The sequence below is a fragment of the Ranitomeya imitator genome, chromosome 2, assembly GCF_032444005.1.
Source record: "Ranitomeya imitator isolate aRanImi1 chromosome 2, aRanImi1.pri, whole genome shotgun sequence".
Taxonomy (NCBI): domain Eukaryota; kingdom Metazoa; phylum Chordata; class Amphibia; order Anura; family Dendrobatidae; genus Ranitomeya; species Ranitomeya imitator.
The window spans coordinates 242,515,139-242,539,138 of NC_091283.1; the positions used below are offsets into that span (position 1 = coordinate 242,515,139).

A 24,000-nucleotide genomic window follows, 5' to 3' on the forward strand; every position below is an offset into this window, starting at 1 on the left:
CTCTCTCTCCTCTGAAGCCGCTCACCACACTGTAGTAGTGTAAAAAGGATGGAAACCGTGCCCGGCCACTGTGTGCGGGTACAGCTGGCAACAGGCACATATGCACACATGCCAGTAGCATTCAGACAGTGATCGCTCTTGGAAGCGTGCTGATCAGTCTGAAGCATGTAAGTCGCCTAATATGCCAAAGAGGTGGCCTTACAGCCCAGAGAATTCTTGGCGACAACAGGGGTGCACTGTAGCCCCATCATATGCACAAATGCCAGTCACGTTCATACAGTGCTCGCTCTGGGAAGCGTGCTGATCAGTCAGAAGCATGGAAGCCGCCTAATATGCCAAAGAGGTGGCCTACGGCCCAGAGAATTCTTGGCTACACCAGGGGTACACTGTAGCCCCATCATATACACACATGCCAGTTGCATTCAGACAGTGCTCACTCTGGGAAGCGTGCTGATCAGTCAGAAGCATGGAAGTCGCCTAATATGCCAAAGAGGTGGCCTTACAGCCCAGAAAATTCTTGGCTACACCAGGGGTACACTGTAGCTCCATCATATGCACACATGCCAGTCACATTCAGACAGTGATCGCTCTGGGAAGCATGCTGATCAGTCAGAAGCATGGAAGTCGCTTAATATGCCAAAGAGGTGGCCTTACGGCCCAGAGAATTCCTGGCTACACCAGGGGTGCACTGTAGCCCCATCATATGCACACATGCCAGTCGCATTCATACAGTGCTCGCTCTGGGAAGCGTGCTCATCAGTCAGAAGCATGGAAGTCGCCTAATATGCCAAAGAGGTGGCCTTACAGCCCAGAGAATTCTTGGCTACACCAGGGGTACACTGCAGCCCCATCATATGCACACATGCCAGTCGCATTCAGACAGTGCTCGCTCTGGGAAATGTGCTGATCAGTCAGAAGCATGGAAGTCGCCTAATATGCCAAAGAGGTGGCCTTACAGCCCAGAGAATTCTTGGCTACACCAGGGGTACACTGCAGCCCCATCATATGCACACATGCCAGTCACATTCAGACAGTGCTCGCTCTGGGAAGCGTGCTGATCAGTCAGAAGCATGGAAGTCGCCTAATATGCCAAAGAGGTGGCCTTACAGCCCAGAGAATTCTTGGCTACACCAGGGGTACACTGCAGCCCCATCATATGCACACATGCCAGTCGCATTCAGACAGTGCTCGCTCTGGGAAGTGTGCTGATCAGTCAGAAGCATGGAAGTCGCCTAATATGCCAAAGAGGTGGCCTTACAGCCCAGAGAATTCCTGGCTACACCAGGGGTACACTGCAGCCCCATCATATGCACACATGCCAGTCACGTTCATACAGTGCTCGCTCTGGGAAGCGTGCTGATCAGTCAGAAGCATGGAAGCCGCCTAATATGCCAAAGAGGTGGCCTTACAGCCCAGAGAATTCCTGGCTACACCAGGGGTACACTGCAGCCCCATCATATGCACACATGCCAGTCACGTTCATACAGTGCTCGCTCTGGGAAGCGTGCTGATCAGTCAGAAGCATGGAAGCCGCCTAATATGCCAAAGAGGTGGCCTTACAGCCCAGAAAATTCTTGGCTACACCAGGGGTACACTGTAGCTCCATCATATGCACACATGCCAGTCACATTCAGACAGTGATCGCTCTGGGAAGCATGCTGATCAGTCAGAAGCATGGAAGTCGCTTAATATGCCAAAGATGTGGCCTTACGGCCCAGAGAATTCCTGGCTACACCAGGGGTGCACTGTAGCCCCATCATATGCACACATGCCAGTCGCATTCATACAGTGCTCGCTCTGGGAAGCGTGCTCATCAGTCAGAAGCATGGAAGTCGCCTAATATGCCAAAGAGGTGGCCTTACAGCCCAGAGAATTCTTGGCTACACCAGGGGTACACTGCAGCCCCATCATATGCACACATGCCAGTCGCATTCAGACAGTGCTCGCTCTGGGAAGTGTGCTGATCAGTCAGAAGCATGGAAGTCGCCTAATATGCCAAAGAGGTGGCCTTACAGCCCAGAGAATTCCTGGCTACACCAGGGGTACACTGCAGCCCCATCATATGCACACATGCCAGTCACATTTAGACAGTGCTTGGTCTGGGAAGCGTGCTGATCAGTCAGAAGCATGGAAGTCGCCTAATATGCCAAAGAGGTGGCCTTACAGCCCAGAGAATTCTTGGCTACACCAGGAGTACACTGCAGCCCCATCATATGCACATAAAGTTATTCCTTCAGGTACTCTACTAGTAGCAGGCACAGTGCTATTAGGGGTTTTATAGCTACTAAGTCCCCTACAACACTGTATAGCCCATTTAAAATGTATTTTGGGGTGACAAACTCCTTTTAAATGTTTGCTACGTCAAGGGGACCTGTAATTGGTTTCAACACTCATTTTGTGCTGACAGACTTGCTTTAAAGGGAACCTGTCACCTGAATTTGGCGGGACTGATTTTGGGTCATATGGGCGGAGTTTTTGGGTGTTTGATTCACCCTTTCCTTACCCGCTGGCTGCAATATTGGATTGAAGTTCATTCTCTGTCCTCCGTAGTACATGCCTGCACAAGGCAAGATTGCTTTGCGCAGGTGTATACTATGGAGGACAGACAATGAACTTCAATCCAATATTGCAGCCAGCATGCAGCCAGCGGGTAAGGAAAGGGTGAATCAAACACCCAAAAACTCCGCCCATATGACCCAAAACCAGTCCCGCCAAATTCAGGTGACAGAGTCCCTTTAAAGTGACACTCCTCTTCCTCCACAGTACATGTAACTACACAATTCTAATGCATAGTCATTATACCTAATGGCCTCTACTCTCCTGCTGCTCCATCCATGTCTGACATCAGTACCCTATTGTCTTCATGCCCCAAAAGTGCCGATAAACATGTTGGTTTCTCCATCCAAGGGCAGATAATGGCAGGAGGGCGAGGTTCAGACTTTGCACAGCTTCCCCCCCATGAATCTACAGTGGCCAATGTGGACAAGAAGAAAATGATGTACCAATGGTAAATAAGTAAAGAGCAGCAGCAGAGCGGAGGCTTCCGGTACAGTGACAATATATTAGAAATGTATCATTACAGTTAACATGGGGGGAGTGTAGGTCGCTTTAGAGGGGTTGTTTGCTGACATTTTTTAGGCATGGATGACTAGAAGAGCACATTGGATTCTTCTTGGTTAGCATCTTCCTCTAGTCAGCGGGCTGTGGCAGCCAATCACAGGCTTCAGTTGACCTGTTAATATCTGGATGACACGAATATCACTTCTGAAGCTGGCGCAGACCTCCAGAGCAGCCTGCAAACTATTCACTGTGTGACCGAAGGGAAGTTTATTTTTTTATTTGTTTAATATTTTGTTTTTCCTGTTGGTTATTTTGAAAACATCCATGCTTAACCCCTTAGCGACCGCCGATACGCCTTTTAACGGCGGCCGCTAAGGGTACTTAAACCACAGCGCCGTTAATTAACGGCGCTGTGGAAAAAGTCAATAGCGCCCCCCAGAGGCCGATTTTCTCCGGGGTCTCGGCTGCCGAGGGTAGCCGAGACCCCAGAGAACATGATTCGGGGGGTTTTTAACCCACCCCGCATTTGCGATCGCCGGTAATTAACCGTTTACCGGCGATCGCAAAAAAAAAAAAAGCGATCTCTTTTTAATTTCTCTGTCCTCCGATGTGATCGCACATCGGAGGACAGAGAAAAGGGGTCCCAGGTGGCCCCCCAATACTCACCTAGCTCCCCCAATGCTCCTCGTGTCTCCCAGTGGACGCCGCCATCTTCAAAATGGCGGGCGCATGCGCAGTGCGCCCGCCGGCCGGCACCGGGAGAATCTTTGGGGTCTCGGCTGCCGGGGGTAGCCGAGACCCCAAAGAGCATGATCGGGGTCGGTTTTACCGACCCCTGTTTTGCGATCGCCGGTAATTAACTGTTTACCGGCGACCGCAAAAAAAAAAAAAAAAAACTCCAAGTGTAATTCTCTGTCCTCTGATGTGATTGCACATCAGAGGACAGAGAAATAGGGGGATTCGGGGACCCTACAATACTCACCTGTGTCCCTGGATCCTCTTGCTGCTCCTCCTGGCCGCCGGCAGAAGAACATGGCGGACGCATGCCCAGTGCGCCCGCCATCTGTCTCCATCTGCCGGCCGGCAGGAGAACAGCAGTTGGGGCTAAAATTAGGGTTAGGGTTAGGGGTAGGGTTAGGGGTAGGGTTAGGGGTAGGGTTAGGTTAGGGGTAGGGTTAGGGGTAGGGTTAGGGGTAGGTTAGGGGTAGGGTTAGGTTAGGGGTAGGGTTAGGTTAGGGGAAGGGTTAGGGCTAGGGTTGGGGCTAAATTTAGGGTTAGGGTTGGGGCTAAATTTAGGGTTAGGCTTCTTTCACACTTACGTCGGTACGGGGCCGTCGCAATGCGTCGGCCCGACATACCGACGCACGTTGTGAAAATTGTGCACAACGTGGGCAGCGGATGTAGTTTTTCAACGCATCCGCTGCCCAATCTATGTCCTGGGGAGGAGGGGGCGGAGTTACAGCCACGCATGTGCGGTCAGAAATGGCGGATGCGACGTACAAAAAGTTTCATTGAACGTTTTTTTGTGCCGACGGTCCGCCAAAACACAACTGATCCAGTGCACGACGGACGCGACGTGTGGCCATCCATCACGATCCGTCGGCAATACAAGTCTATGGGCAAAAAACGCATCCTGCGGGCACATTTGCAGGATCCGTTTCTTGTCCAAAACGATGGATTGCGACGGCATGCCAAACGACGCAAGTGTGAAAGTAGCCTTAGGGCTAGGGTTAGGGTTGGGGCTAAAGTTAGGGCTAGGGTTGGGGCTAAAGTTAGGGTTAGAGCTGGGATTAAGGTTAGGGTTTGGATTAGGGTTAGTATTAGGGTTAGGGTTGGCATTAGGGTTACGCTTGGGATTAGGGTTAGGTTTGGCATTAGGGTTAAGGTTAGGGTTGTGATTAGGGTTAGGGTTGTGATTAGGGGTGTATTGGGATTAGGGTTAGGTTTGAGGTTAGGGTTGAGATTAGGATTAGGGGTGTGTTGGATTTAGGGTTTTGATTAGGGTTATGGTTATGGTTGACATTAGGGTTGTTTTGGGGTAAGGGTTGTGATTATCGTTAGGGTTAGTGATTAGGATTATGGATCAGGTTGGGATTAGGGTTAGGTGTGTGTTGGGGTTAGGGTTGGAGCTAGAATTGGGGGGTTTCCACTGTTTAGGTACATCAGGGGGTCTCCAAACACGACAGCCAATTTTGCGCTCAAAAAGTCAAATGGTGCTCCCTCCCTTCTGAGCTCTGCCGTGCGCCCAAACAGTGGGTTACCCCCACATATGGGGCATCAGCGTACTCGGGATAAATTGAACAACAACTTCTGGGGTCCAATTTCTCTTGTTACCCTTGTGAAAATAAAAACTTGGGGCCTACAATATCTTTTTTGTGGAAAAAAAAATATTTTTTATTTTCACGACTCTGCATTCTAAACTTCTGTGAAGCACTTGGGCATTCAAAGTTATCACCACACATCTAGATAAGTTCCTTGGGGGGTCTAGTTTCCAAAATGGGGTCACTTGTGGGGGGTTACTACAGTTTAGGTACATCAGGGGCTCTGCAATCGCAACATAATGCCCACAGACCATTCTATCAAAGTCTGCATTCCAAAAAGGCGCTCCTTCCCTTCCGAGCTCTGCCGTGCGCCCAAACAGTGGTTTACCCCCACATATGGGGTACCAGCATATTCAGGACAAATTGGACAACAACTTTTGGGGTCCAATTTCTCTTGTTACCCTTGTGAAAATAAAAACTTGGGGGCTAAAAAATCTTTTTTGTGGAAAAAAAAATATTTTTTATTTTCACGGCTCTACGTTATAAACTTCTGTGAAGCACATGGAGGTTCAAAGTGCTCGCCACACATCTAGATAAGTTCCTTAAGGGGTCTAGTTTCCAAAATGGTGTCAGTTGTGGGGGGTTTCCACTGTTTAGGCACATCAGGGGCTCTCCAAACGCGACATGGCGTCCGATCTCAATTCCAGCCAATTCTACATTGAAAAAGTAAAACGGCACTCCTTCTCTTCCAAGCTCTGTGGTGCGCCCTAACAGTGGTTTACCCCCACATATTGGGTATCAGCGTACTCAGGAGAAATTGCACAACAACTTTTGTGGTCTAATTTCTCCTGTTACCCTTGTAAAAATAAAAATTTGTGGGCAAATAGATCATTTTTGTAGAAAAAATGCGATTTGTTTTTTCACGGCTCTACATTATAAACTTCTGTGAAGCACATGGGGGTTCAAAGTGCTCACCACACATCTAGATATGTTCCTTAAGGGGTCTAGTTTCCAAAATGTGGTCACTTGTGGGGGGTTTCCACTGTTTAGGCACATCAGAGGCTCTCCAAACGCGACATGGCGTCCAATCTCAATTCCAGCCAATTCTACATTGAAAAAGTAAAACGGCGCTCCTTCACTTCCAAGCTCTGCGGTGCGCCCAAACAGTGGTTTACCCTCACATATGGGGTATCGACGTATTCAGGAGAAATCGCACAACAACTTTTGTGGTCTAATTTCTCCTGTTACCCTTGTGAAAATAAGAATTTGTGGGCGAAAAGATCATTTTTGTGTAAACAAAAGCGATTTTTTATTTTCACGGCTCTACGTTATAAACTTCTGTGAAGCACTTGGGGGTTCAAAGTGCTCACCACACATCTAGATAAGTTCCTTAAGGGGTCTAGTTTCCAAAATGGTGTCACTTGTGGGGGGTTTCCACTGTTTAGGCACATCAGGGGCTCTCTAAACGTGACATGGCGTCCGATCTCAATTCCAGCCAATTCTGCATTGAAAAAGTCAAACGGCGCTCCTTCACTTCTAAGTTCTGCGGTGCGCCCAAAAAGTGGTTTACCCCCACATATGGGGTATTGGCGTATTCAGGAGAAAATGCATAACAAAATTTATGGTTACATTTCTGTTTTTACACTTGTGAAAATAAAAAAAATGGTTCTGAATTAAGATGTTTGCAAAAAAAAGTTAAATGTTCATTTTTTCCTTCCACATTGTTTCAGTTCCTGTGAAGCACGTAAAGGGTTAATAAACTTCTTGAATGTGGTTTTGAGAACCTTGAGGGGTGTAGTTTTTAGAATGGTGTCACACTTGGGTATTTTCTATCATATAGACCCCTCAAAATGACTTCAAATGTGATGTGGTCCCTAAAAAAAAATGGTGTTGTAAAAATGAGAAATTGCTGGTCAACTTTTAACCCTTATAACTCCCTAACAAAAAAAAATTTTGTTTCCAAAATTGTGCTGATGTAAAGTAGACATGTGGGAAATGTTATTTATTAACTATTTTTCGTGACATATCTCTCTGATTTAAGGGCATAAAAATACAAAGTTTGAAAATTGCAAAATTTTAAAAATTTTCGCCATATTTCCGTTTTTTTCATAAATAATCGCAAGTAATATCGAAGAAATGTTACCACTAACATGAAGTACAATATGTCACGAAAAAACAATCTCAGAATCAGCGGGATCCGTTGAAGCGTTCCAGAGTTATAACCTCATAAAGTGACAGTGGTCAGAATTGCAAAAATTGGCTCGGTCATTAAGTACCAAATTGGCTCACTAAGGGGTTAAAGAAATGTTCTCAGCACTGGACAACCATGAGGTCAAATGGGCATTTTAAGGCTGCAGTCACATATGGGTCAAGGCTTTTGAACATGAATCTGGGCAGAGTGAATGGAAGTTATTGCAGCAGGTCATACTTCGTCAGTCTGGGGAAATCTCAGCACAGGAAAGTTTCCCATATTTATTGTGAAGATAACGCACAAGTTGTAACAACCTGTAAAAATACTACAGGCTTAGTAATCGCACGATGAGCTAATAACTGCTGATAAAGTCGCCCGTATGAAACGATGCCACCTGCAGAAATAAACACAGATGGCACCGGCTTTTCTACTCCTCCTTCCTTTTCCATATTACTGGCAGAGGTGGTATTATTCTTTTGGATCTATGTACCTTGTTTGTTTCCTCTGCTTGATTATAAATGTTTTTCAGTTTAGTGACTGTTTCAAGTTAAGGGAGCAGGGAAGTCTGCCTATATTATCTAGTGGTCTCTAGACTAAAGGCACCTTCACACTCAGCAACTTTTGAACGAGAACGACAGCAATCCGTGACGTTGCAGCGTCCTGGATAGCGATCTCGTTGTGTTTGACACGCAGCAGCGATCTGGATCCCGCTGTGACATCGCTGGTCGGAGCTAGAAGGCCAGAACTTTATTTCGTCGCTAAATCACCCGCTGTCATCGCTGGATCGGCGTGTGTGACACCGATCCAGTGATGTGTTCACAGGTAACCAGGGTAAATATCAGGTTACTAAGTGCAGGGCCGCGCTTAGTAACCGGATATTTACCCTGGTTACCATTGTAAATGTAAAAGAAAAAACACTACATACTCACATTCCGGTGTCTGTCACGTCCCTCGCCGTCAGCTTCCCGCACTGACTGTGAGCGCCGGCTGTAAAGCACAGCGGTGACGTCACCGCTGTGCTCTGCTTTACGGCCGGCGCTGACACAGTCAGTGCAGGGAAGCTGACGGCGGAATGTGAATATGTAGTGTTTTTTTTTTTTACATTTACAATGGTAACCAGGGTAAACATCGGGTTACTAAGCGCGGCCCTGTGCTTAGTAACCCGATGTTTACCCTGGTTACCCGGGGACTTCGGCATCGTTGGTCGCTGGAGAGCTGTCTGTGTGACAGCTCTCCAGCGACCACACAAGGACTTTCCAACGACCACGGCCAGGTCGTATCGTTGGTCGTGATCGTTGGAAAGTTGATCAGTGTGAAGGTGCCTTTATAATCAGCTTCCTATCTGGTTAGCTTTTCCTAAATCCAGTATAGGTTTGCTTTTTGTTGTTGTCTCAAGCCACTTTAATAGTCTTATTAAATGCTATGTTTTCAGTTCCCATCTTTTGCTATTTTCTATTATCCACCATCGAACCAACAATCTTTTCACGCTGCTCTGGCTTCAATCCTGCTGTCCTGCTGCGGTCCCCTAGTAATTGGGACAGGAAGGTCGAGCCAGCAGATGTGGGTGTTTTTTTGTGGCCACATTCAGCTTGTATACGGCCTCGACCTCTGCATGCACCATCACCATCATGTCCACTTCCCCATCCCTTGCCACATGCCTTGCCCATTTTAAATGGAATACAATATTTTCCACGTTCACTACAAATGCCACAATTTGTAGCCACAGATAGATGAGGCATGTCATGGAGATGCCACACTGTAAAATATGTGGCCTGTATTTTATTTTTCGGCCAGGAAAACTGTGTCAATAAGTTGCAATGGCACAAAAATAAAAATTCTATGGAGCCCTGAAATGGCACAATCATGAGCGCAATGATATGTGATCCGTATGGAGTACAAAACTGTTTACAATATCTGCTCTGTTGCTAAATATTTTTGGGCAGCAAAATGGTGTCAAGAAATTGTATAAGACACTGCTACATTTTTTTACAATACCACAAAAAATGGCAGAATTTTCTGCGCACTCAGATGTGATCGCTGGGACGGGCAAACCCGTGTAAAATAGCCGGATTTTTACGCTGAACTATGAAAAGGATCTGGCTGTAGTCTGCAGTGTCAACAGAAAAATGGAGAAAAAAGGGGCTCTGGATTAAAATAATCAGGATTAAGATGCAAAAAAAAAATTATTCCTGGCCACTGACACCTGGGGCTCTGTATATATGTAATAGGCAGCAGCAGACAGTAATGGAATGGACCCGATGATATCTATATACCCACATACAGCGCCTGCAGGCCTTGTACTGATATGCATGGAGCCACATACACTCCCCTGCCTACCTAGCACTGCAATCTATATACTCCGGAATTAGTCCTTAGAAGGACTGTTGGTTTAGCTGGATTTGTGGATTCTATGATGTAGACCCTCACTAACTGAAAACCCCCCACATCTGACCTTATCTCGGCAGAAGCTCTCCCTACACTGTCTGATTCCAGAGCTGAATACGACGAGCAGGGCAAGGCCAGGTCTCTTATAGACCTGATGATGCTGTGTGGCCAGCCAATCACTGTAATGCCACAACCAACATGGCTACCGCATTACTGAGGAGAAGTCTCCATGTAGCGTCTGCACTGCGGATCACGTGACCCCTGACTCCTCCCTCCTGTGACCTCATCACAGGTCCTGTGCGCACAGAGCAGCCATATATGTGGAGTGCGGCTCTGCAGGTGGAGGTATGTGGAGATTCCCCATTACTGAGCGCGGGGACATTAACCCCTTCTGCACTAAGACTCTTTTGGGGTTGTTGTTGCCACTTTATAAGAATCATAACGTTGTTGTTCTGTTTCCTGTGATAGATACATATGAGCCAACTATGGAGGACAGGAAGTGAGGGAGCTGATTGTTCTCCTAGTACAGGGCCCCTTTCTTGGCCCACACAGTGTAATGCCCCCATTATGCCCTGTAAGCAGGTTCTGCCCCACACCCAGCTGCCTCGGGCACTTTACCATGAGCTGGTACCTCAGATTCTTCCCCGCACCCCTTTCCTTTGTTGGCGCCAAATCTGTTCTGCCTTTGGGGCTCCGGCCTTTATAATATCAGTAACTGCGTCATCAAGGTCTCCTGACCAGGTGCACCCTCTAGACTCTTCCCTCCGGAAACTCTCCCTCTTCCCATTGATGTCACATGGTCCCGTCTGGACGGCAGATAGCAGTCTGTACAAATGCAGCACAGCCCTGAGGAGTCTTTTTATGACTCTCCTTTTTACACGCCTTATGTAATATATATGATGGCGCTCACACAGTATAATGTTTCCACAGTACTGGCATCTCTCGTAAAAAAAGGTATTTTCACACTACCGCCATCCCCCACACAGTATAATGTTCCTACAGTACCACCATACCCCCACACACAGTATAATGTTCTCATAGTACCGCCATACCCCCACACACAGTATAATGTTCTCATAGGACCGCCATACCCCCACACACAGTATAATGTTCCTACAGTACCTCCATACCCCCACACATTATAATCTTCTCATAGTACCGTCATACCCCTACACAGTATAATGTTCTCATAGTACCACCATACCGCCATCCCACCACACACAGTATAATGTTCTCATAGTACCACCATACCGCCATCCCCCCACACACAGTATAATGTTCTCATAGTACAGCCATAACCCCACACACAGTATAATGTTCCTATAGTACCGCCATACCCCCCCACACAGTATAATCTTCTCATAGAACCGCCATACCCCCACACAGTATAATGTTCTCATAGTACCACCATACCGCCATCCCACCACACACAGTATAATGTTATCATAGTACCACCATACCGCCATCCCCCCACACACAGTATAATGTTCTCATAGTACAGCCATAACCCCACACACATGCACATAGAAACACAAGAACAAAAGCCGACTTAACCCCTTCATGACCCAGCCTATTTGACCTTAAAGACCTTGCCGTTTTTTGCAATTCAGATCGTAGCGGTTCTGAGATTGTTTTTTCGTGACATATTGGGCTTCATGTTAGTGGTAAATTTAGGTCAATAAATTCTGCGTTTATTTTTGATAAAAACGGAAATTTGGCGAAAATTTCGAAAATTTCGCAATTTTCACATTTTGAATTTTTATTCTGTTAAACCAGAGAGTTATGTGACACAAAATAGTTAATTTTTTTTGCTAGGAAGTTATAAGGGTTAAAATTTGACCAGCGATTTCTCATTTTTACAACAAAATTTACAAAACCATTTTTTTTAGGGACCACCTCACATTTGAAGTCAGTTTGAGGGGTCTATATGGCTGAAAATACCCAAAAGTGACACCATTCTAAAAAATGCACCTTTCAAGGTACTCAAAACCACATTCAAGAAGTTTATTAACCCTTCAGGTACTTCACAGCAGCAGAAGCAACATGGAAGGAAAAAATGAACATTTAACTTTTTAGTCACAAAAATTATCTTTTAGCAACAATTTTTTTTATTTTCACAATGGTAAAAGGAGAAACTGAACCACGAAAGTTGTTGTCCAATTTGTTCTGAGTACGCTGATACCTCATATGTGGGGGTAAACCACTATTTGGGCGCACGGCAGGGCTTGGAAGGGAAGGAGCGCCATTTGACTTTTTGAATGAAAAATTATCTTCATCGTTAGCGGACACCATGTCGCGTTTGGAGAGCCCCTGTGTGCCTAAACTTTGGCGCTCCCCCACAAGTGACCCCATTTTGGAAACTAGACCCCCCAAGGAACTTATCTAGATGCCTAGTGAGCACTTTAAACCCTCAGGTGCTTCACAAATTGATCTGTAAAAATGAATAAGTACTTTTTTTTTCACAAAAAAATTCTTTTTGCCTCAATTTTTTCATTTTCACATGGGCAATAGGATAAAATGGATCATAAAATTTGTTGGGCAATTTCTCCCGAGTACGCCGATACCTCATATGTGGGGGTAAACCACTGTTTGGGCACACGGCAGGGCTCGGAAGGGAAGGTGCGCCATTTGACTTTTTGAATGGAAAATTAGCTCCAATTGTTAGCGGACACCATGTCGCGTTTGGAGAGCCCCTGTGTGCCTAAACATTGGAGCTCCCCCACAAGTGACCCCATTTTAGAAACTAGACCCCCCAAGGAACTTATCTAGATGCATATTGAGCACTTTAAACCCCCAGGTGCTTTACAGAAGTTTATAATGCAGAGCCATGAAAATGAAAAATAATTTTTCTTTCCTCAAAAATGATTTTTTAGCCTGGAATTTCCTATTTTCCAAGGGTAATAGGAGAAATTGGACCCCAAATGTTCTTGTCCAGTTTGTCCTGAGTACGCTGATACCCCATGTGTGGGGGTAAACCACTGTTTGGGTGCACGGCAGGGCTCGGAAGGGAAGGCACGCCATTTGGCTTTTTAAATGGAAAATTAGCTCCAATCATTAGCGGACACCATGTCACGTTTGGAGAGCCCCTGTGTGCCTAAACATCGGAGATCCCCCACAAATGACCCCATTTTTGAAACTAGACCCCCAAAGGAACTAATCTAGATGTGTGGTGAGGACTTCGAACCCCCAAGTGCTTCACAGAAGTTTATAACGCAGAGCCATGAAAATAAAAAATAAAAATTATTTTCTCAAAAATGATCTTTTAGCCTGCAATTTTTTATTTTCCCAAGGGTAACAGGAGAAATTTGACCCCAAAAGTTGTTGTCCAGTTTCTCCTGAGTACGCTGATACCCCATATGTGGGGGTAAACCACTGTTTGGGCACATGCCGGGGCTCGGAAGTGAAGTAGTGACGTTTTGAAATGCAGACTTTGATGGAATGCTCTGTGGGTGTCACGTTGCATTTGCAGAACCCCTGATGTGGCTAAACAGTAGAAAGCCCCAACAAGTGACCCCATTTTGGAAACTAGACCCCGAAAGGAACTTATCTAGATGTGTGGTGAGCACTTTGAACCCCCAAGTGCTTCACAGAAGTTTATAATGCAGAGCCGTGAAAATAATAAATACGTTTTCTTTCCTCAAAAATAATTATTTAGCCCAGAATTTTTTAATTTTCCCAAGGGTAACAGGAGAAATTTCACCCCAATATTTGTTGTCCAGTTTCTCCTGAGTACGGTGATACCCCATGTGTGGGGGTAAACCACTGTTTGGGCACACTTCGGGGCTCAGAAGGGAAGTAGTGACTTTTGAAATGCAGACTTTGATGGAATGGTCTGCGGGCGTCACGTTACGTTTGCAGAGCCCCTGGTGTGCCTAAACAGTAGAAACCCCCCACAAGTGACCCCATTTTAGAAACTAGACCCCCCAAGGAACTTATCTAGATATGTGGTGAGCACTTTGAACCCCCAAGTGCTTCACAGACGTTTACAACGCAGAGCCGTGAAAATAAAAAATCATTTTTCTTTCCTCAAAAATGATGTTTTAGCAAGCATTTTTTTATTTTCACAAGGGTAACAGGAGAATTTGGACCCCAGTAATTGTTGCGCAGTTTATCCTGAGTATGCTGGTACCCCATATGTGGGGGTAAACCACTGTTTGGGCACACGTTGGGGCTCGGAATTGAGGGAGCACCATTTGACTTTTTGAATACAAGATTGGCTGGAATCAATGGTGGCGCCATGTTTCGTTTGAAGACCCCTGATGTGCCTAAACAGTGGTAACCCCTCAATTCTACCTCTAACACTAACCCCAACACACCCCTAACCCTAATCCCAACTGTACCCATATCACAACCCTAACCACAACCCTAACTGCAACACACCCCTAACCCTAATCCCAACTGTAGCCACAACCCTAACTCCAACCCTAACCCTAAGGCTATGTGCCCACCTTGCGGATTCGTGTGAGATTTTTCAGCATCATTTTTGAAAAATCCGCGGGTAAAAGGCACTGCGTTTTACCTGCGGATTTACCACGGATTTCCAGTGTTTTTTGTGCGGATTTCACCTGCGGATTCCTATTGAGGAACAGGTGTAAAACGCTGCGGAATCCGCACAAAGAATTGACATGCTGCGGAAAATACAACGCAGCGTTTCCGCGCGGTATTTTCCACACCATGGGCACAGCGGATTTGGTTTTCCATAGGTTTACTTGGTACTGTAAACCTGATGGAACACTGCTGCGAATCCGCAGCCAAATCCGCACCGTGTGCACATAGCCTATTTCTAAAGGTATGTGCACACGCTGCGGAAAACGCTGCGGATCCGCAGCAGTTTCCCATGAGTTTACAGTTCAATGTAAACCTATGGGAAACAAAAATCGCTGTACACATGCTGCAGAAAAACTGCACGGAAACGCAGCGGTTTACATTCCGCAGCATGTCGCTTCTTTCTGCGGATTCCGCAGCGGTTTTACAACTGCTCCAATAGAAAATCGCAGTTGTAAAACCGCAGTGAAATGCGCAGAAAAAACGCGGTAAATCCGCCATAAATCCGCAGCGGTTTAGCACTGCGGATTTATCAAATCCGCAGCGGAAAAATCCGCAGAGGACCAGAATACGTGTGCACATACCGAAACCCTAACCCTAGCCCTAACCCTAACCCTAGCCCTAGCCCTAACCCTAACCCTATTCTAACATTAGTGGAAAAAAAAAATTATTTATTTTTTTATTGTCCCTACCTATGGGGGTGACAAAGGGGGGGTCATTTATTATTTTTTTTATTTTGATCACTGTGATATATTATATCTCAGTGATCAAAATGCACTTTGGAACGAATCTGCCGGCCGGCAGATTCGGCGGGCGCACTGCGCATGCGCCCGCCATTTTGGAAGATGGCGGCGCCCAGGGAGAAGACGGACGGACCCCGGCAGGATCGGTAAGTATGATGGGGTGGGGGGAGCACGGGGGGGGGGGGGGGATCGGAGCATGGGGGGTGGATCGGAGCGCGGGGGGTGGAACGGAGCATGGGGGTTGGAACGGAGCACGGGAGGGGGTTGAACGGAGCACGGGGGGGTGGATCGGAGTGCAGGGGGGGTGATTGGAGCACGGGGGGTGATTGGAGCACGGGGGAGCGGACAAGAGCACGGGGGGAGCGGAACACAGGACGGAGGGGAGCCGGAGCAGTGTACCGGACAGATCGGAGGGCTGGGGGGGTGATCGGTGGTGTGGGGTGGGGGCACATTAGTGTTTCCAGCCATGGCCGATGATATTGCAGCATCGGCCATGGCTGGATTGTAATATTTCACCAGTTTTAATAGGTGAAATATTACAAATCGCTCTGATTGGCAATTTCACTTTCAACAGCCAATCAGAGCGATCGTAGCCACGGGGGGGTGAAGCCACCCCCACGGGCTAAACTACCACTCCCCCTGTCCCTGCAGATTGGGTGAAATGGGAGTTAACCCTTTCACCCGATCTGCAGGGACGCAATCTTTCCATGACGCCACATAGGCGTCATGGGTCGGATTGGCACCGACTTTCATGACGCCTACGTGGCGTCATGGGTCGGGAAGGTGTTAAAGTCCAAAGTACAGAAAGTATACATTTATTTTTTTATTGGTATACCAGGTTAAAAATAGTATAGAATCAAAACATTACATAAAATGATAAATACAATGCATATCTATATGGTACAAGAAAAAGAGGGCGCACTACAAAAGAATATGTAAAATAGATGTGGAAATATCTCAGGGTGCAACTAGGCAAAAATATCAAAAAAAGTGTCACAACAAAAAATATGCAGTGCACAATTACCAAATATATATGTGCACAATTACAAAACCAAAGTGTTATATATAGTGCGTATGATAAACATACATAAACATTTTTTTGCATATAAAATAGTAAAGTGCAAGAGAGTGCAAAGATTCACAATTGTGTGTCAACGTGTCCACTGTAAACACAATACTCTGAATAAAATAATAATAAAGTACAAATGCGAAAGTTACACCAGCAGGTGTCAGGAGAAGAAGGCAATTAAAGACCTCCAGGCCAATCAGGATATTATTGTACGGCCTGCGGACAAAGGGGGTGGCATTGTGGTTCTCGACCGATCCATGTACCATGAGGAATCGGTTCGACTTCTGCAAGACCAAGTGACTTGTAAGCAATTGACGGGTGATCCCACCTCACATTACATTAGTAAACTTAATGTCTTTTAATGTATTTTGAATACGAAGGAATTTAAGTTTATAATGAATAAGAATCCAAGTAGGGCTTTATTCTACCATATTCCTAAGCTCCACAAGAGCATGACTCATCCTCCTGGTAGACCCATAATATCAGGCATTAACAGCTTAACGTCCAACCTGTCCCGATATGACGATGTACACTTACAGAAATGCATGACAATGATACCATCATATTTAAAGGACACGGGTCACACCTTACAGATTTTAGACACCATCAAGTGGGAAAAAGATTATATAATAGGTACATTGGACATTAGGTCGTTGTACACGGTCATCGATCAGGACAAAGGTTGCCAAGTGGCCGAATACTTTCTTATGGCCCTTGACATATACACAAGTGAACAGACTCACTTTATTGTGGACTGTATCAAGTTCATTTTGCAACACAATTATTTTATATATGAAGGCTAATATTACCTCCAAACATGGGGCACCGCCATGGGCATGCGTTTTGCCCCTAATGTTTATGTTGCCAAATGGGAGGAGTCTCACATATATAATGCGGGTAAATGACATCCTGGTCTGGTTATGTTGCGTCGGTTTATTGACGACATTTTGTTTATATGGGAAGACTCCCAAGTTGAGCTTAGCACCTTTCTTTTGGGGCTTAACAACAATTCCTATGGCCTGGAATTTACATACCACACAAGTCCTGTTGAGGTAAATTTCTTGGATCTCACTATCTATGTGGAGAACGACCAATTGCGCACTAAATGCCACCGGAAGGCAGTTGACTCTAATAGTTTTATACACCTCACCAGCTGCCACCTTCCGGTTTGACTTACAAATATACCAAAAGGGCAATTTACTAGGAATAGGCGCAATTGCTCAACGATTTAGGACTATAACATGGAAGCCAACTTTTTAACCAAGAAATTTCTGTAAAAGGGATACCCCAGGCCTCTGCTAAAGAAAACACAATATGAGCTGGCCCAAACGGATAGGGGTTATTTATTTAACCAAACAGCTAAGAAGGACTCAAGAAACAGCAATCTATCGGAACAGGTTTACACTTTGCCATTTGTGACACAGTTCCATGCGGGATATAATAAATTTGCTCGCATCATTCGCAAACACTGGCCTGTTTTACAGAAAGATAAAGTGATAGGTGAGCTTCTTCCCGTCCACCCTAGGTTCGTATATAGAAGAGCTCAAACACTTGGCAACCTTATAACCCCTACTACGGCAATCAACAAAAAGTGTTTTCAAACATCTAACCATTCGAATGTGGGCTTTTTACCGCACGGAGGTTGTTTTGGTTGTTTACATACTTCTTTTAAAAAAATTTGTCAAGTCACATTCTTTGACTCAGATGCCACAAGGAGTTTCGAATCAAAGAAAATATATCCTGTTTTTCTACAGGGGTTATTTATCTCATTCAGTGCCCGTGTAGGAAATTATATGTAGGCCGCACCAAACGACGCCTAATGGAGCGGATTAAGGACCATTTTAAAAATATACAAAAAGGATTTTTAGGACACCCCCTTTCACATCATTTTAAGGACAAACATAATCAGTCCTTGAGGGATGTCCATTTTTGTGGTATACAGAGCGTTCCTCAAAACCAAAGAGGGGGAGACTACCTTAAGAAAATGTCCAGGGTCGAATCCCAATGGATTTTCACTCTAAATAGTTTGGCCCCTATGGGCCTTAACTATGAGTTGGAGTTATATGCGTTTTAATTTGGAGTAGTGGGGTGATTCTTGGGGGAGTTTTTTACTTTAAACAAAACCCCAAAAAACTGTTTTGGTTTTATGTAGGTAAAGAGATAAAAATAAAGATAAAAATAAAAATATACGTAAAAAGATTTTAAGCCTGGAAGGGCGTATTTAAAGCAGTCTACTATTAAAATTGCTTTATTCATTAGCCATTATTTATTTAGCGACTAGCGTGCTCGATAGACTGATGAGTGCATTCGTATATACTTGGTCATAAATGTATGAGCACATTTTAACTCTATTTCTATTTCCATTTATATTTATATTTCATTTTTATATATTTATATGTCATTTTTTCATGCCTTTTTTTCACGTCTATTTTTCAGTTTTTACTTATTAATAAAAGTTTTAGTTGCCCATTCGGTTCATTACATGCGTAAATAATTTTATTCCCAGTAGCGTATTCTAATACCCACTTTCAGTTCTAAATACTAATTTTAATTACTAATACTAATAAAGGAATTATAGTTCCAATTTTTTAAATACTTTTATTTCTTTTGGCACCCTCGTTTTTTCTGTAGCATTTCCATACATCTCTAGAGCGCTCCCACACACATCCCTCTTTTCTATTGCAGAACTAGTGCATAACTGTATTGGGGATAATAACACTATATAATTACATGGCAAGTCAGATCGCACACAAATTAGCATTAAAATCAATGTTCCTGGCTCAAATAGGCTATTGGTGTCAACAATTACATGTAGTATAGGGTAGATATAATCTGGTACGCAAAGGTGCACTCCGAATAATTGGTATGCGGTCACAGCCTTTCTTGGTCCAGTACACCGTGGGTTAACAGGATAACTACTTTGAACGGCTATATATGGCAATCGGCAGGGAAGGGGCGGTAACCCTGACGAAGAGGGACAGAGTCCCTCGAAACGCGTTGGTTAGCTTTTTGCCCTAGCAGGGCTCCGTAGCCTCGTGACGTCACATGCTGCAGATCACTGTCGGCCATTTTTTTCAGCCGCGCATCCAGGGACGCCACCGGCCGGGGAGCTTCTGGCTCTGCGCGTCCTCCAACTACTCTAATTACTCCTGCCGCCTGGTTATTCGGAACCCCAGCAACAGCACCCGCATGTCTTTATACCAACTGGTATTATCTTCCACGACCTAGGCAAAGAGTAAGTGTTTATTACTACTTCTATACACGATTGATACCAGCATTGGTAGTTTTAGTATTAGTTGTTTGTGGGCACACTACAGTTTTCAGGAAGAAAAAAACCCACATTTATAGTCTGTTGTAGCTGTTCTAGCGCGAACCTCACTTTTAGACACACAGTATAATGTTCTCATAGTACCGCCATCCCACCACACACAGTATAATGTTCTCATAGTTCTCATGGTAAACATATCATTCATTCTCTGAGCTGAAATATCCTGCATGTCTATTGCTCCAGTCCCTGACAGCAAGCAGCTTGGATGGTATCTGAGTCATTCTATTTTCGGCATTGAATCCTGCATATATCTGTATATGTTAGTCATCCTATTATGCATTTGTTTGTGTTTATAGATATTTAACTCACTTTTGCATGTCCTTACTCAGAGAGATCACATAACTGTTTCAAAGCGGTTTATGATCCATGTAGATCTGGACATTTGTTTATCTGATCACTACATTTATTGTGTCCTGTTGTCTCAACTGAGTTGAGTGAGTTAGATTGATTGCTAACGAGCTTTAACACAAAAAAAAAAAAAGGGTGATCTAAGGGCTAGCCTTCTATAAATGTAGACTTAGCTTGGGGATGCATTCGTGCAGGGGTGCATTCGTGCACCAGTATTCGTGTATTTTTTATTCAAAGTACTTTTTTTTTTCTAAGTACTCGGCAGTTATAACAAGGCAGTTGGGCAGGAGACAGGTAAGACAATCTAAATCTATTCCCTATTCACTTGAAATAGCACAAATACTCACCATATTTATTTGTATAATCTATATCCTGGCTGCTGCATTCACTCACATTCACCGCCCTTGCATTAACTCTCTACACTCCATCCATATCGGCCCCTCGGTCCTTGCCTCTCCTATGTATAGCACTCATGCTCTGTTCACATTGCTCAACAGCACAGATCCATTCAGTCCCACCATCCAACACAAGAGACGCTCTCACAAATCACTTAACCATCTGCTCACTCTTTCGATCCTCCTTCTCCTAGTCGCTGGAGACATCTCTCCAAACCCCGGCCCCCCATGTTATAGCCAGTCAAACCTCCCAATTGCTACACCCAGAAACCCCTCTAACCTTATTAATATTTCCTGCATGCCTTCTGTCTCTTTGAATTGTGCCCTTTGGAATTCTCGCTCTGTGTGTAATAAACTCTCCTTCATTCATGACTTCTTCCTTTCTAATTCTCTTAATCTCCTGGCTCTTACTGAAACCTGGATCCAGCAGTCAGACACCACCGCTGCTGCTGCTCTTTCATATGGTGGACTAAATTTTTCTCATACCCCAAGATCGGACAACAGAGCAGGTGGAGGCGTTGGTCTGCTCCTTTCACCCAAATGTACTTTCCAAGTTATCCCCCAAGTACCCTCACTTGTCTTCCCTTCCTTTGAGGTCCATGTGGTCAGACTCTACCTCCCTTTCTCCATGCGAGTGGCGGTGGTGTATCGTCCTCCCGGCCCCTCTCATCAGTTCCTGGATCACTTTGCCACCTGGCTTCCACACTTTCTCTCCTGTGACACCCCCACCCTTATCATGGGTGATTTCAACATCCCCATTGCCTCTCCCCTCTCCCCATCTGCTTCTCACCTTTTATCTCTATCCTCCTCTTTCGGCCTCTCTCAGCATACTAACTCTCCAACACATGAAGATGGAAACTCCCTTGACTTGGTCTTCTCCCGGCTTTGCTCAGTGGATGATTTCACAAACTCCCCTCTCCCGCTCTCTGACCACAACCTTCTTTCATTCTCTATCAAGAACTGCCATCCCGCTCAGGTCACCCCCACTTTCCACATTTATAGAAACATACAGGCCATTAACACCCAGAAACTTATGAAGAACTTGCAGTCCTCATTGGCCCCAATCTTTTCCATCTCATGTCCTGATTCTGCTCTGAAGCATTACAATGAAACCCTGCAAAGTGCTCTGGATGAAGCTGCTCCTCCTATACATAAAACAACTCGGCACAGACTGCAACAACTGTGGCACACGCTGCAAACACGTTTCCTGCAGCGGTGCTCCAGGTGCGCAGAACGTCTGTAGAGAAAATCTAATCTACCCGAAGATTTCATCCATTATAAGTTCATGCTAAAGACATACAATTCTGCCCTTCACCTCTCCAAACAAACCTACTTCAACACCCTCATCACCTCCCTGTCCAATAACCCTAAACGTCTCTTTGACACGTTCCAGTCCCTACTCAACCCAAGAGAGCAGGCCCCAACCACTGATCTCCGTGCTGACGATCTGGCCAATTACTTCAGAGAAAAAATTGACCACATTCGACAGGAAATCATCTCCCAATCTCTTCATACCATGCACTGTCCTCCCTCCCCCACTGCATCTAGTTCACTCTCTGACTTTGAAGCAGTTACAGAAGAAGAAGTAAGCCGGCTCCTTGCATCTTCTCGCCCGACCACTTGCACCAGTGACCCCATTCCGTCACATCTCCTCCAGTCCCTTTCCCCGGCTGTCACCTCTCACCTAACAAAAATATTCAACCTTTCCCTCACTTCCGGTATTTTTCCCTCCTCATTTAAGCATGCCATCATACAACCATTACTTAAAAAACCATCCCTCGATCAAAACTGTGCCGCTAATTATAGACCTGTCTCTAATCTTCCCTTCATCTCTAAACTCCTCGAACGCCTGGTCCACTCCCGTCTTACCCGCTATCTCTCAGATAACTCTCTTCTCGACCCTCTTCAATCTGGCTTCCGCTCTTTACACTCTACTGAAACTGCCCTCACTAAAGTCTCTAATGACCTACTAACAGCTAAATCTAATGGTCACTACTCCATGCTAATTCTCTTGGATCTCTCTGCAGCATTCGATACTGTGGATCATCAGCTCCTCCTCACTATGCTCCGCTCCATCGGCCTCAAGGACACCATTCTCTCCTGGTTCTCCTCTTATCTCTCTGACCGATCCTTCACTGTATGTTTTGCTGGTTCCTCCTCCTCTCACCTTCCCCTTACTGTTGGGGTTCCTCAAGGATCAGTCCTAGGCCCCCTCCTTTTCTCTTTGTATACTGCCCCTATTGGACAAACAATCAGTAGATTTGGGTTCCAGTACCATCTCTATGCTGACGACACCCAATTATACACTTCTTCTCCTGTTATCACGCCGACCTTTTTAGAAAACACCAGTGATTGTCTTACCGCTGTCTCTAACATCATGTCCTCCCTCTATTTGAAACTGAACCTGTCAAAAACTGAACTCCTCGTATTCTCTCCCTCTACTAACCTACTTTTGCCTGACATTGCCATCTCCGTGTGCGGTTCCACCATTACTCCAAAGCAACATGCCCGCTGCCTAGGGGTCATCCTTGATTCTGACCTTTCATTCACCCCCCACATCCGATCACTGGCTCGCTCTTCTTACCTGCATCTCAAAAACATTTCTAGAATTCGCCCTTTTCTTACTTTCGACTCTGCAAAAACTCTTACTGTTTCACTTATTCATTCTCGTCTGGACTATTGTAACTCTCTACTAATCGGCCTCCCTCTTACCAAACTTTCCCCGCTCCAATCTGTCTTGAATGCTGCTGCCAGGATCATATTCCTCACCAACCGTTACACCGATGCCTCTACCTTGTGCCAGTCATTACACTGGCTACCCATCCACTCCAGAATCCAGTACAAAACTACTACCCTCATCCACAAAGCACTCCATGGCTCAGCACCACCCTACATCTCCTCTCTGGTCTCAGTCTACCACCCTACCCGTGCCCTCCGCTCCGCTAATGACCTCAGGTTAGCATCCTCAATAATCAGAACCTCCCACTCCCGTCTCCAAGACTTTACACGTGCTGCGCTGATTCTTTGGAATGCACTACCTAGGTTAATACGATTAATCCCCAATCCCCACAGTTTTAAGCATACCCTAAAAACTCATTTGTTCAGACTGGCCTACCGCCTCAATGCATTAACCTAACGATCCCTGTGTGGCCTATATATATTAAAAAAAAAAAAAAAAACAATCCGGTTCCTCGCATCATGTTCTCATTCACCTTATGCAGTTAATAGCCCTCTGTGTCTGTACTGCTACATACTTAGGCAGTACCCATACTCATGCAGCTTTACATGAACACCCGAGCCTTACACTATGGCTGGTCCGAATAACTAAAGCAATTGTTACCATCCACCTCTCGTGTCTCCCCTTTTCCTCATAGTTTGTAAGCTTGCAAGCAGGGCCCTCATTCCTCCTGGTATCTATTTTGAACTGTGATTTCTGTTATGCTGTAATGTCTATTGTCTGTACAAGTCCCCTCTATAATTTGTAAAGCGCTGCGGAATATGTTGGCGCTATATAAATAAAAATTATTATTATTATTATAGTACCGCCATACCCCCACACACAGTATAATGTTCCTACAGTACCTCCATACCCACACATACAGTGTAATGTTGCTACAGTACCTCCATCCCACCCACACACAGTATAATATTCCCATAGTACCTCCATCCTCCCCC

The 24,000-nt window shown here is 45.3% G+C and overlaps 1 protein-coding gene across 1 annotated transcript in view; it reads left to right on the forward strand.

Annotated features, from left to right (window-relative positions):
- The first annotated feature begins 10,198 nt into the window (after nt 1-10,198).
- The window catches only part of LOC138662866 (zinc finger protein 605-like), a 99,475-nt gene continuing 85,673 nt past the window's right edge, over nt 10,199-24,000 (forward strand). The window contains exon 1 of the mRNA XM_069748850.1: nt 10,199-10,242. Within this exon, the coding sequence (XP_069604951.1) occupies nt 10,216-10,242 (27 nt within the window). The 5' untranslated portion in view covers nt 10,199-10,215. The remainder of the gene's footprint in view (nt 10,243-24,000) is intronic.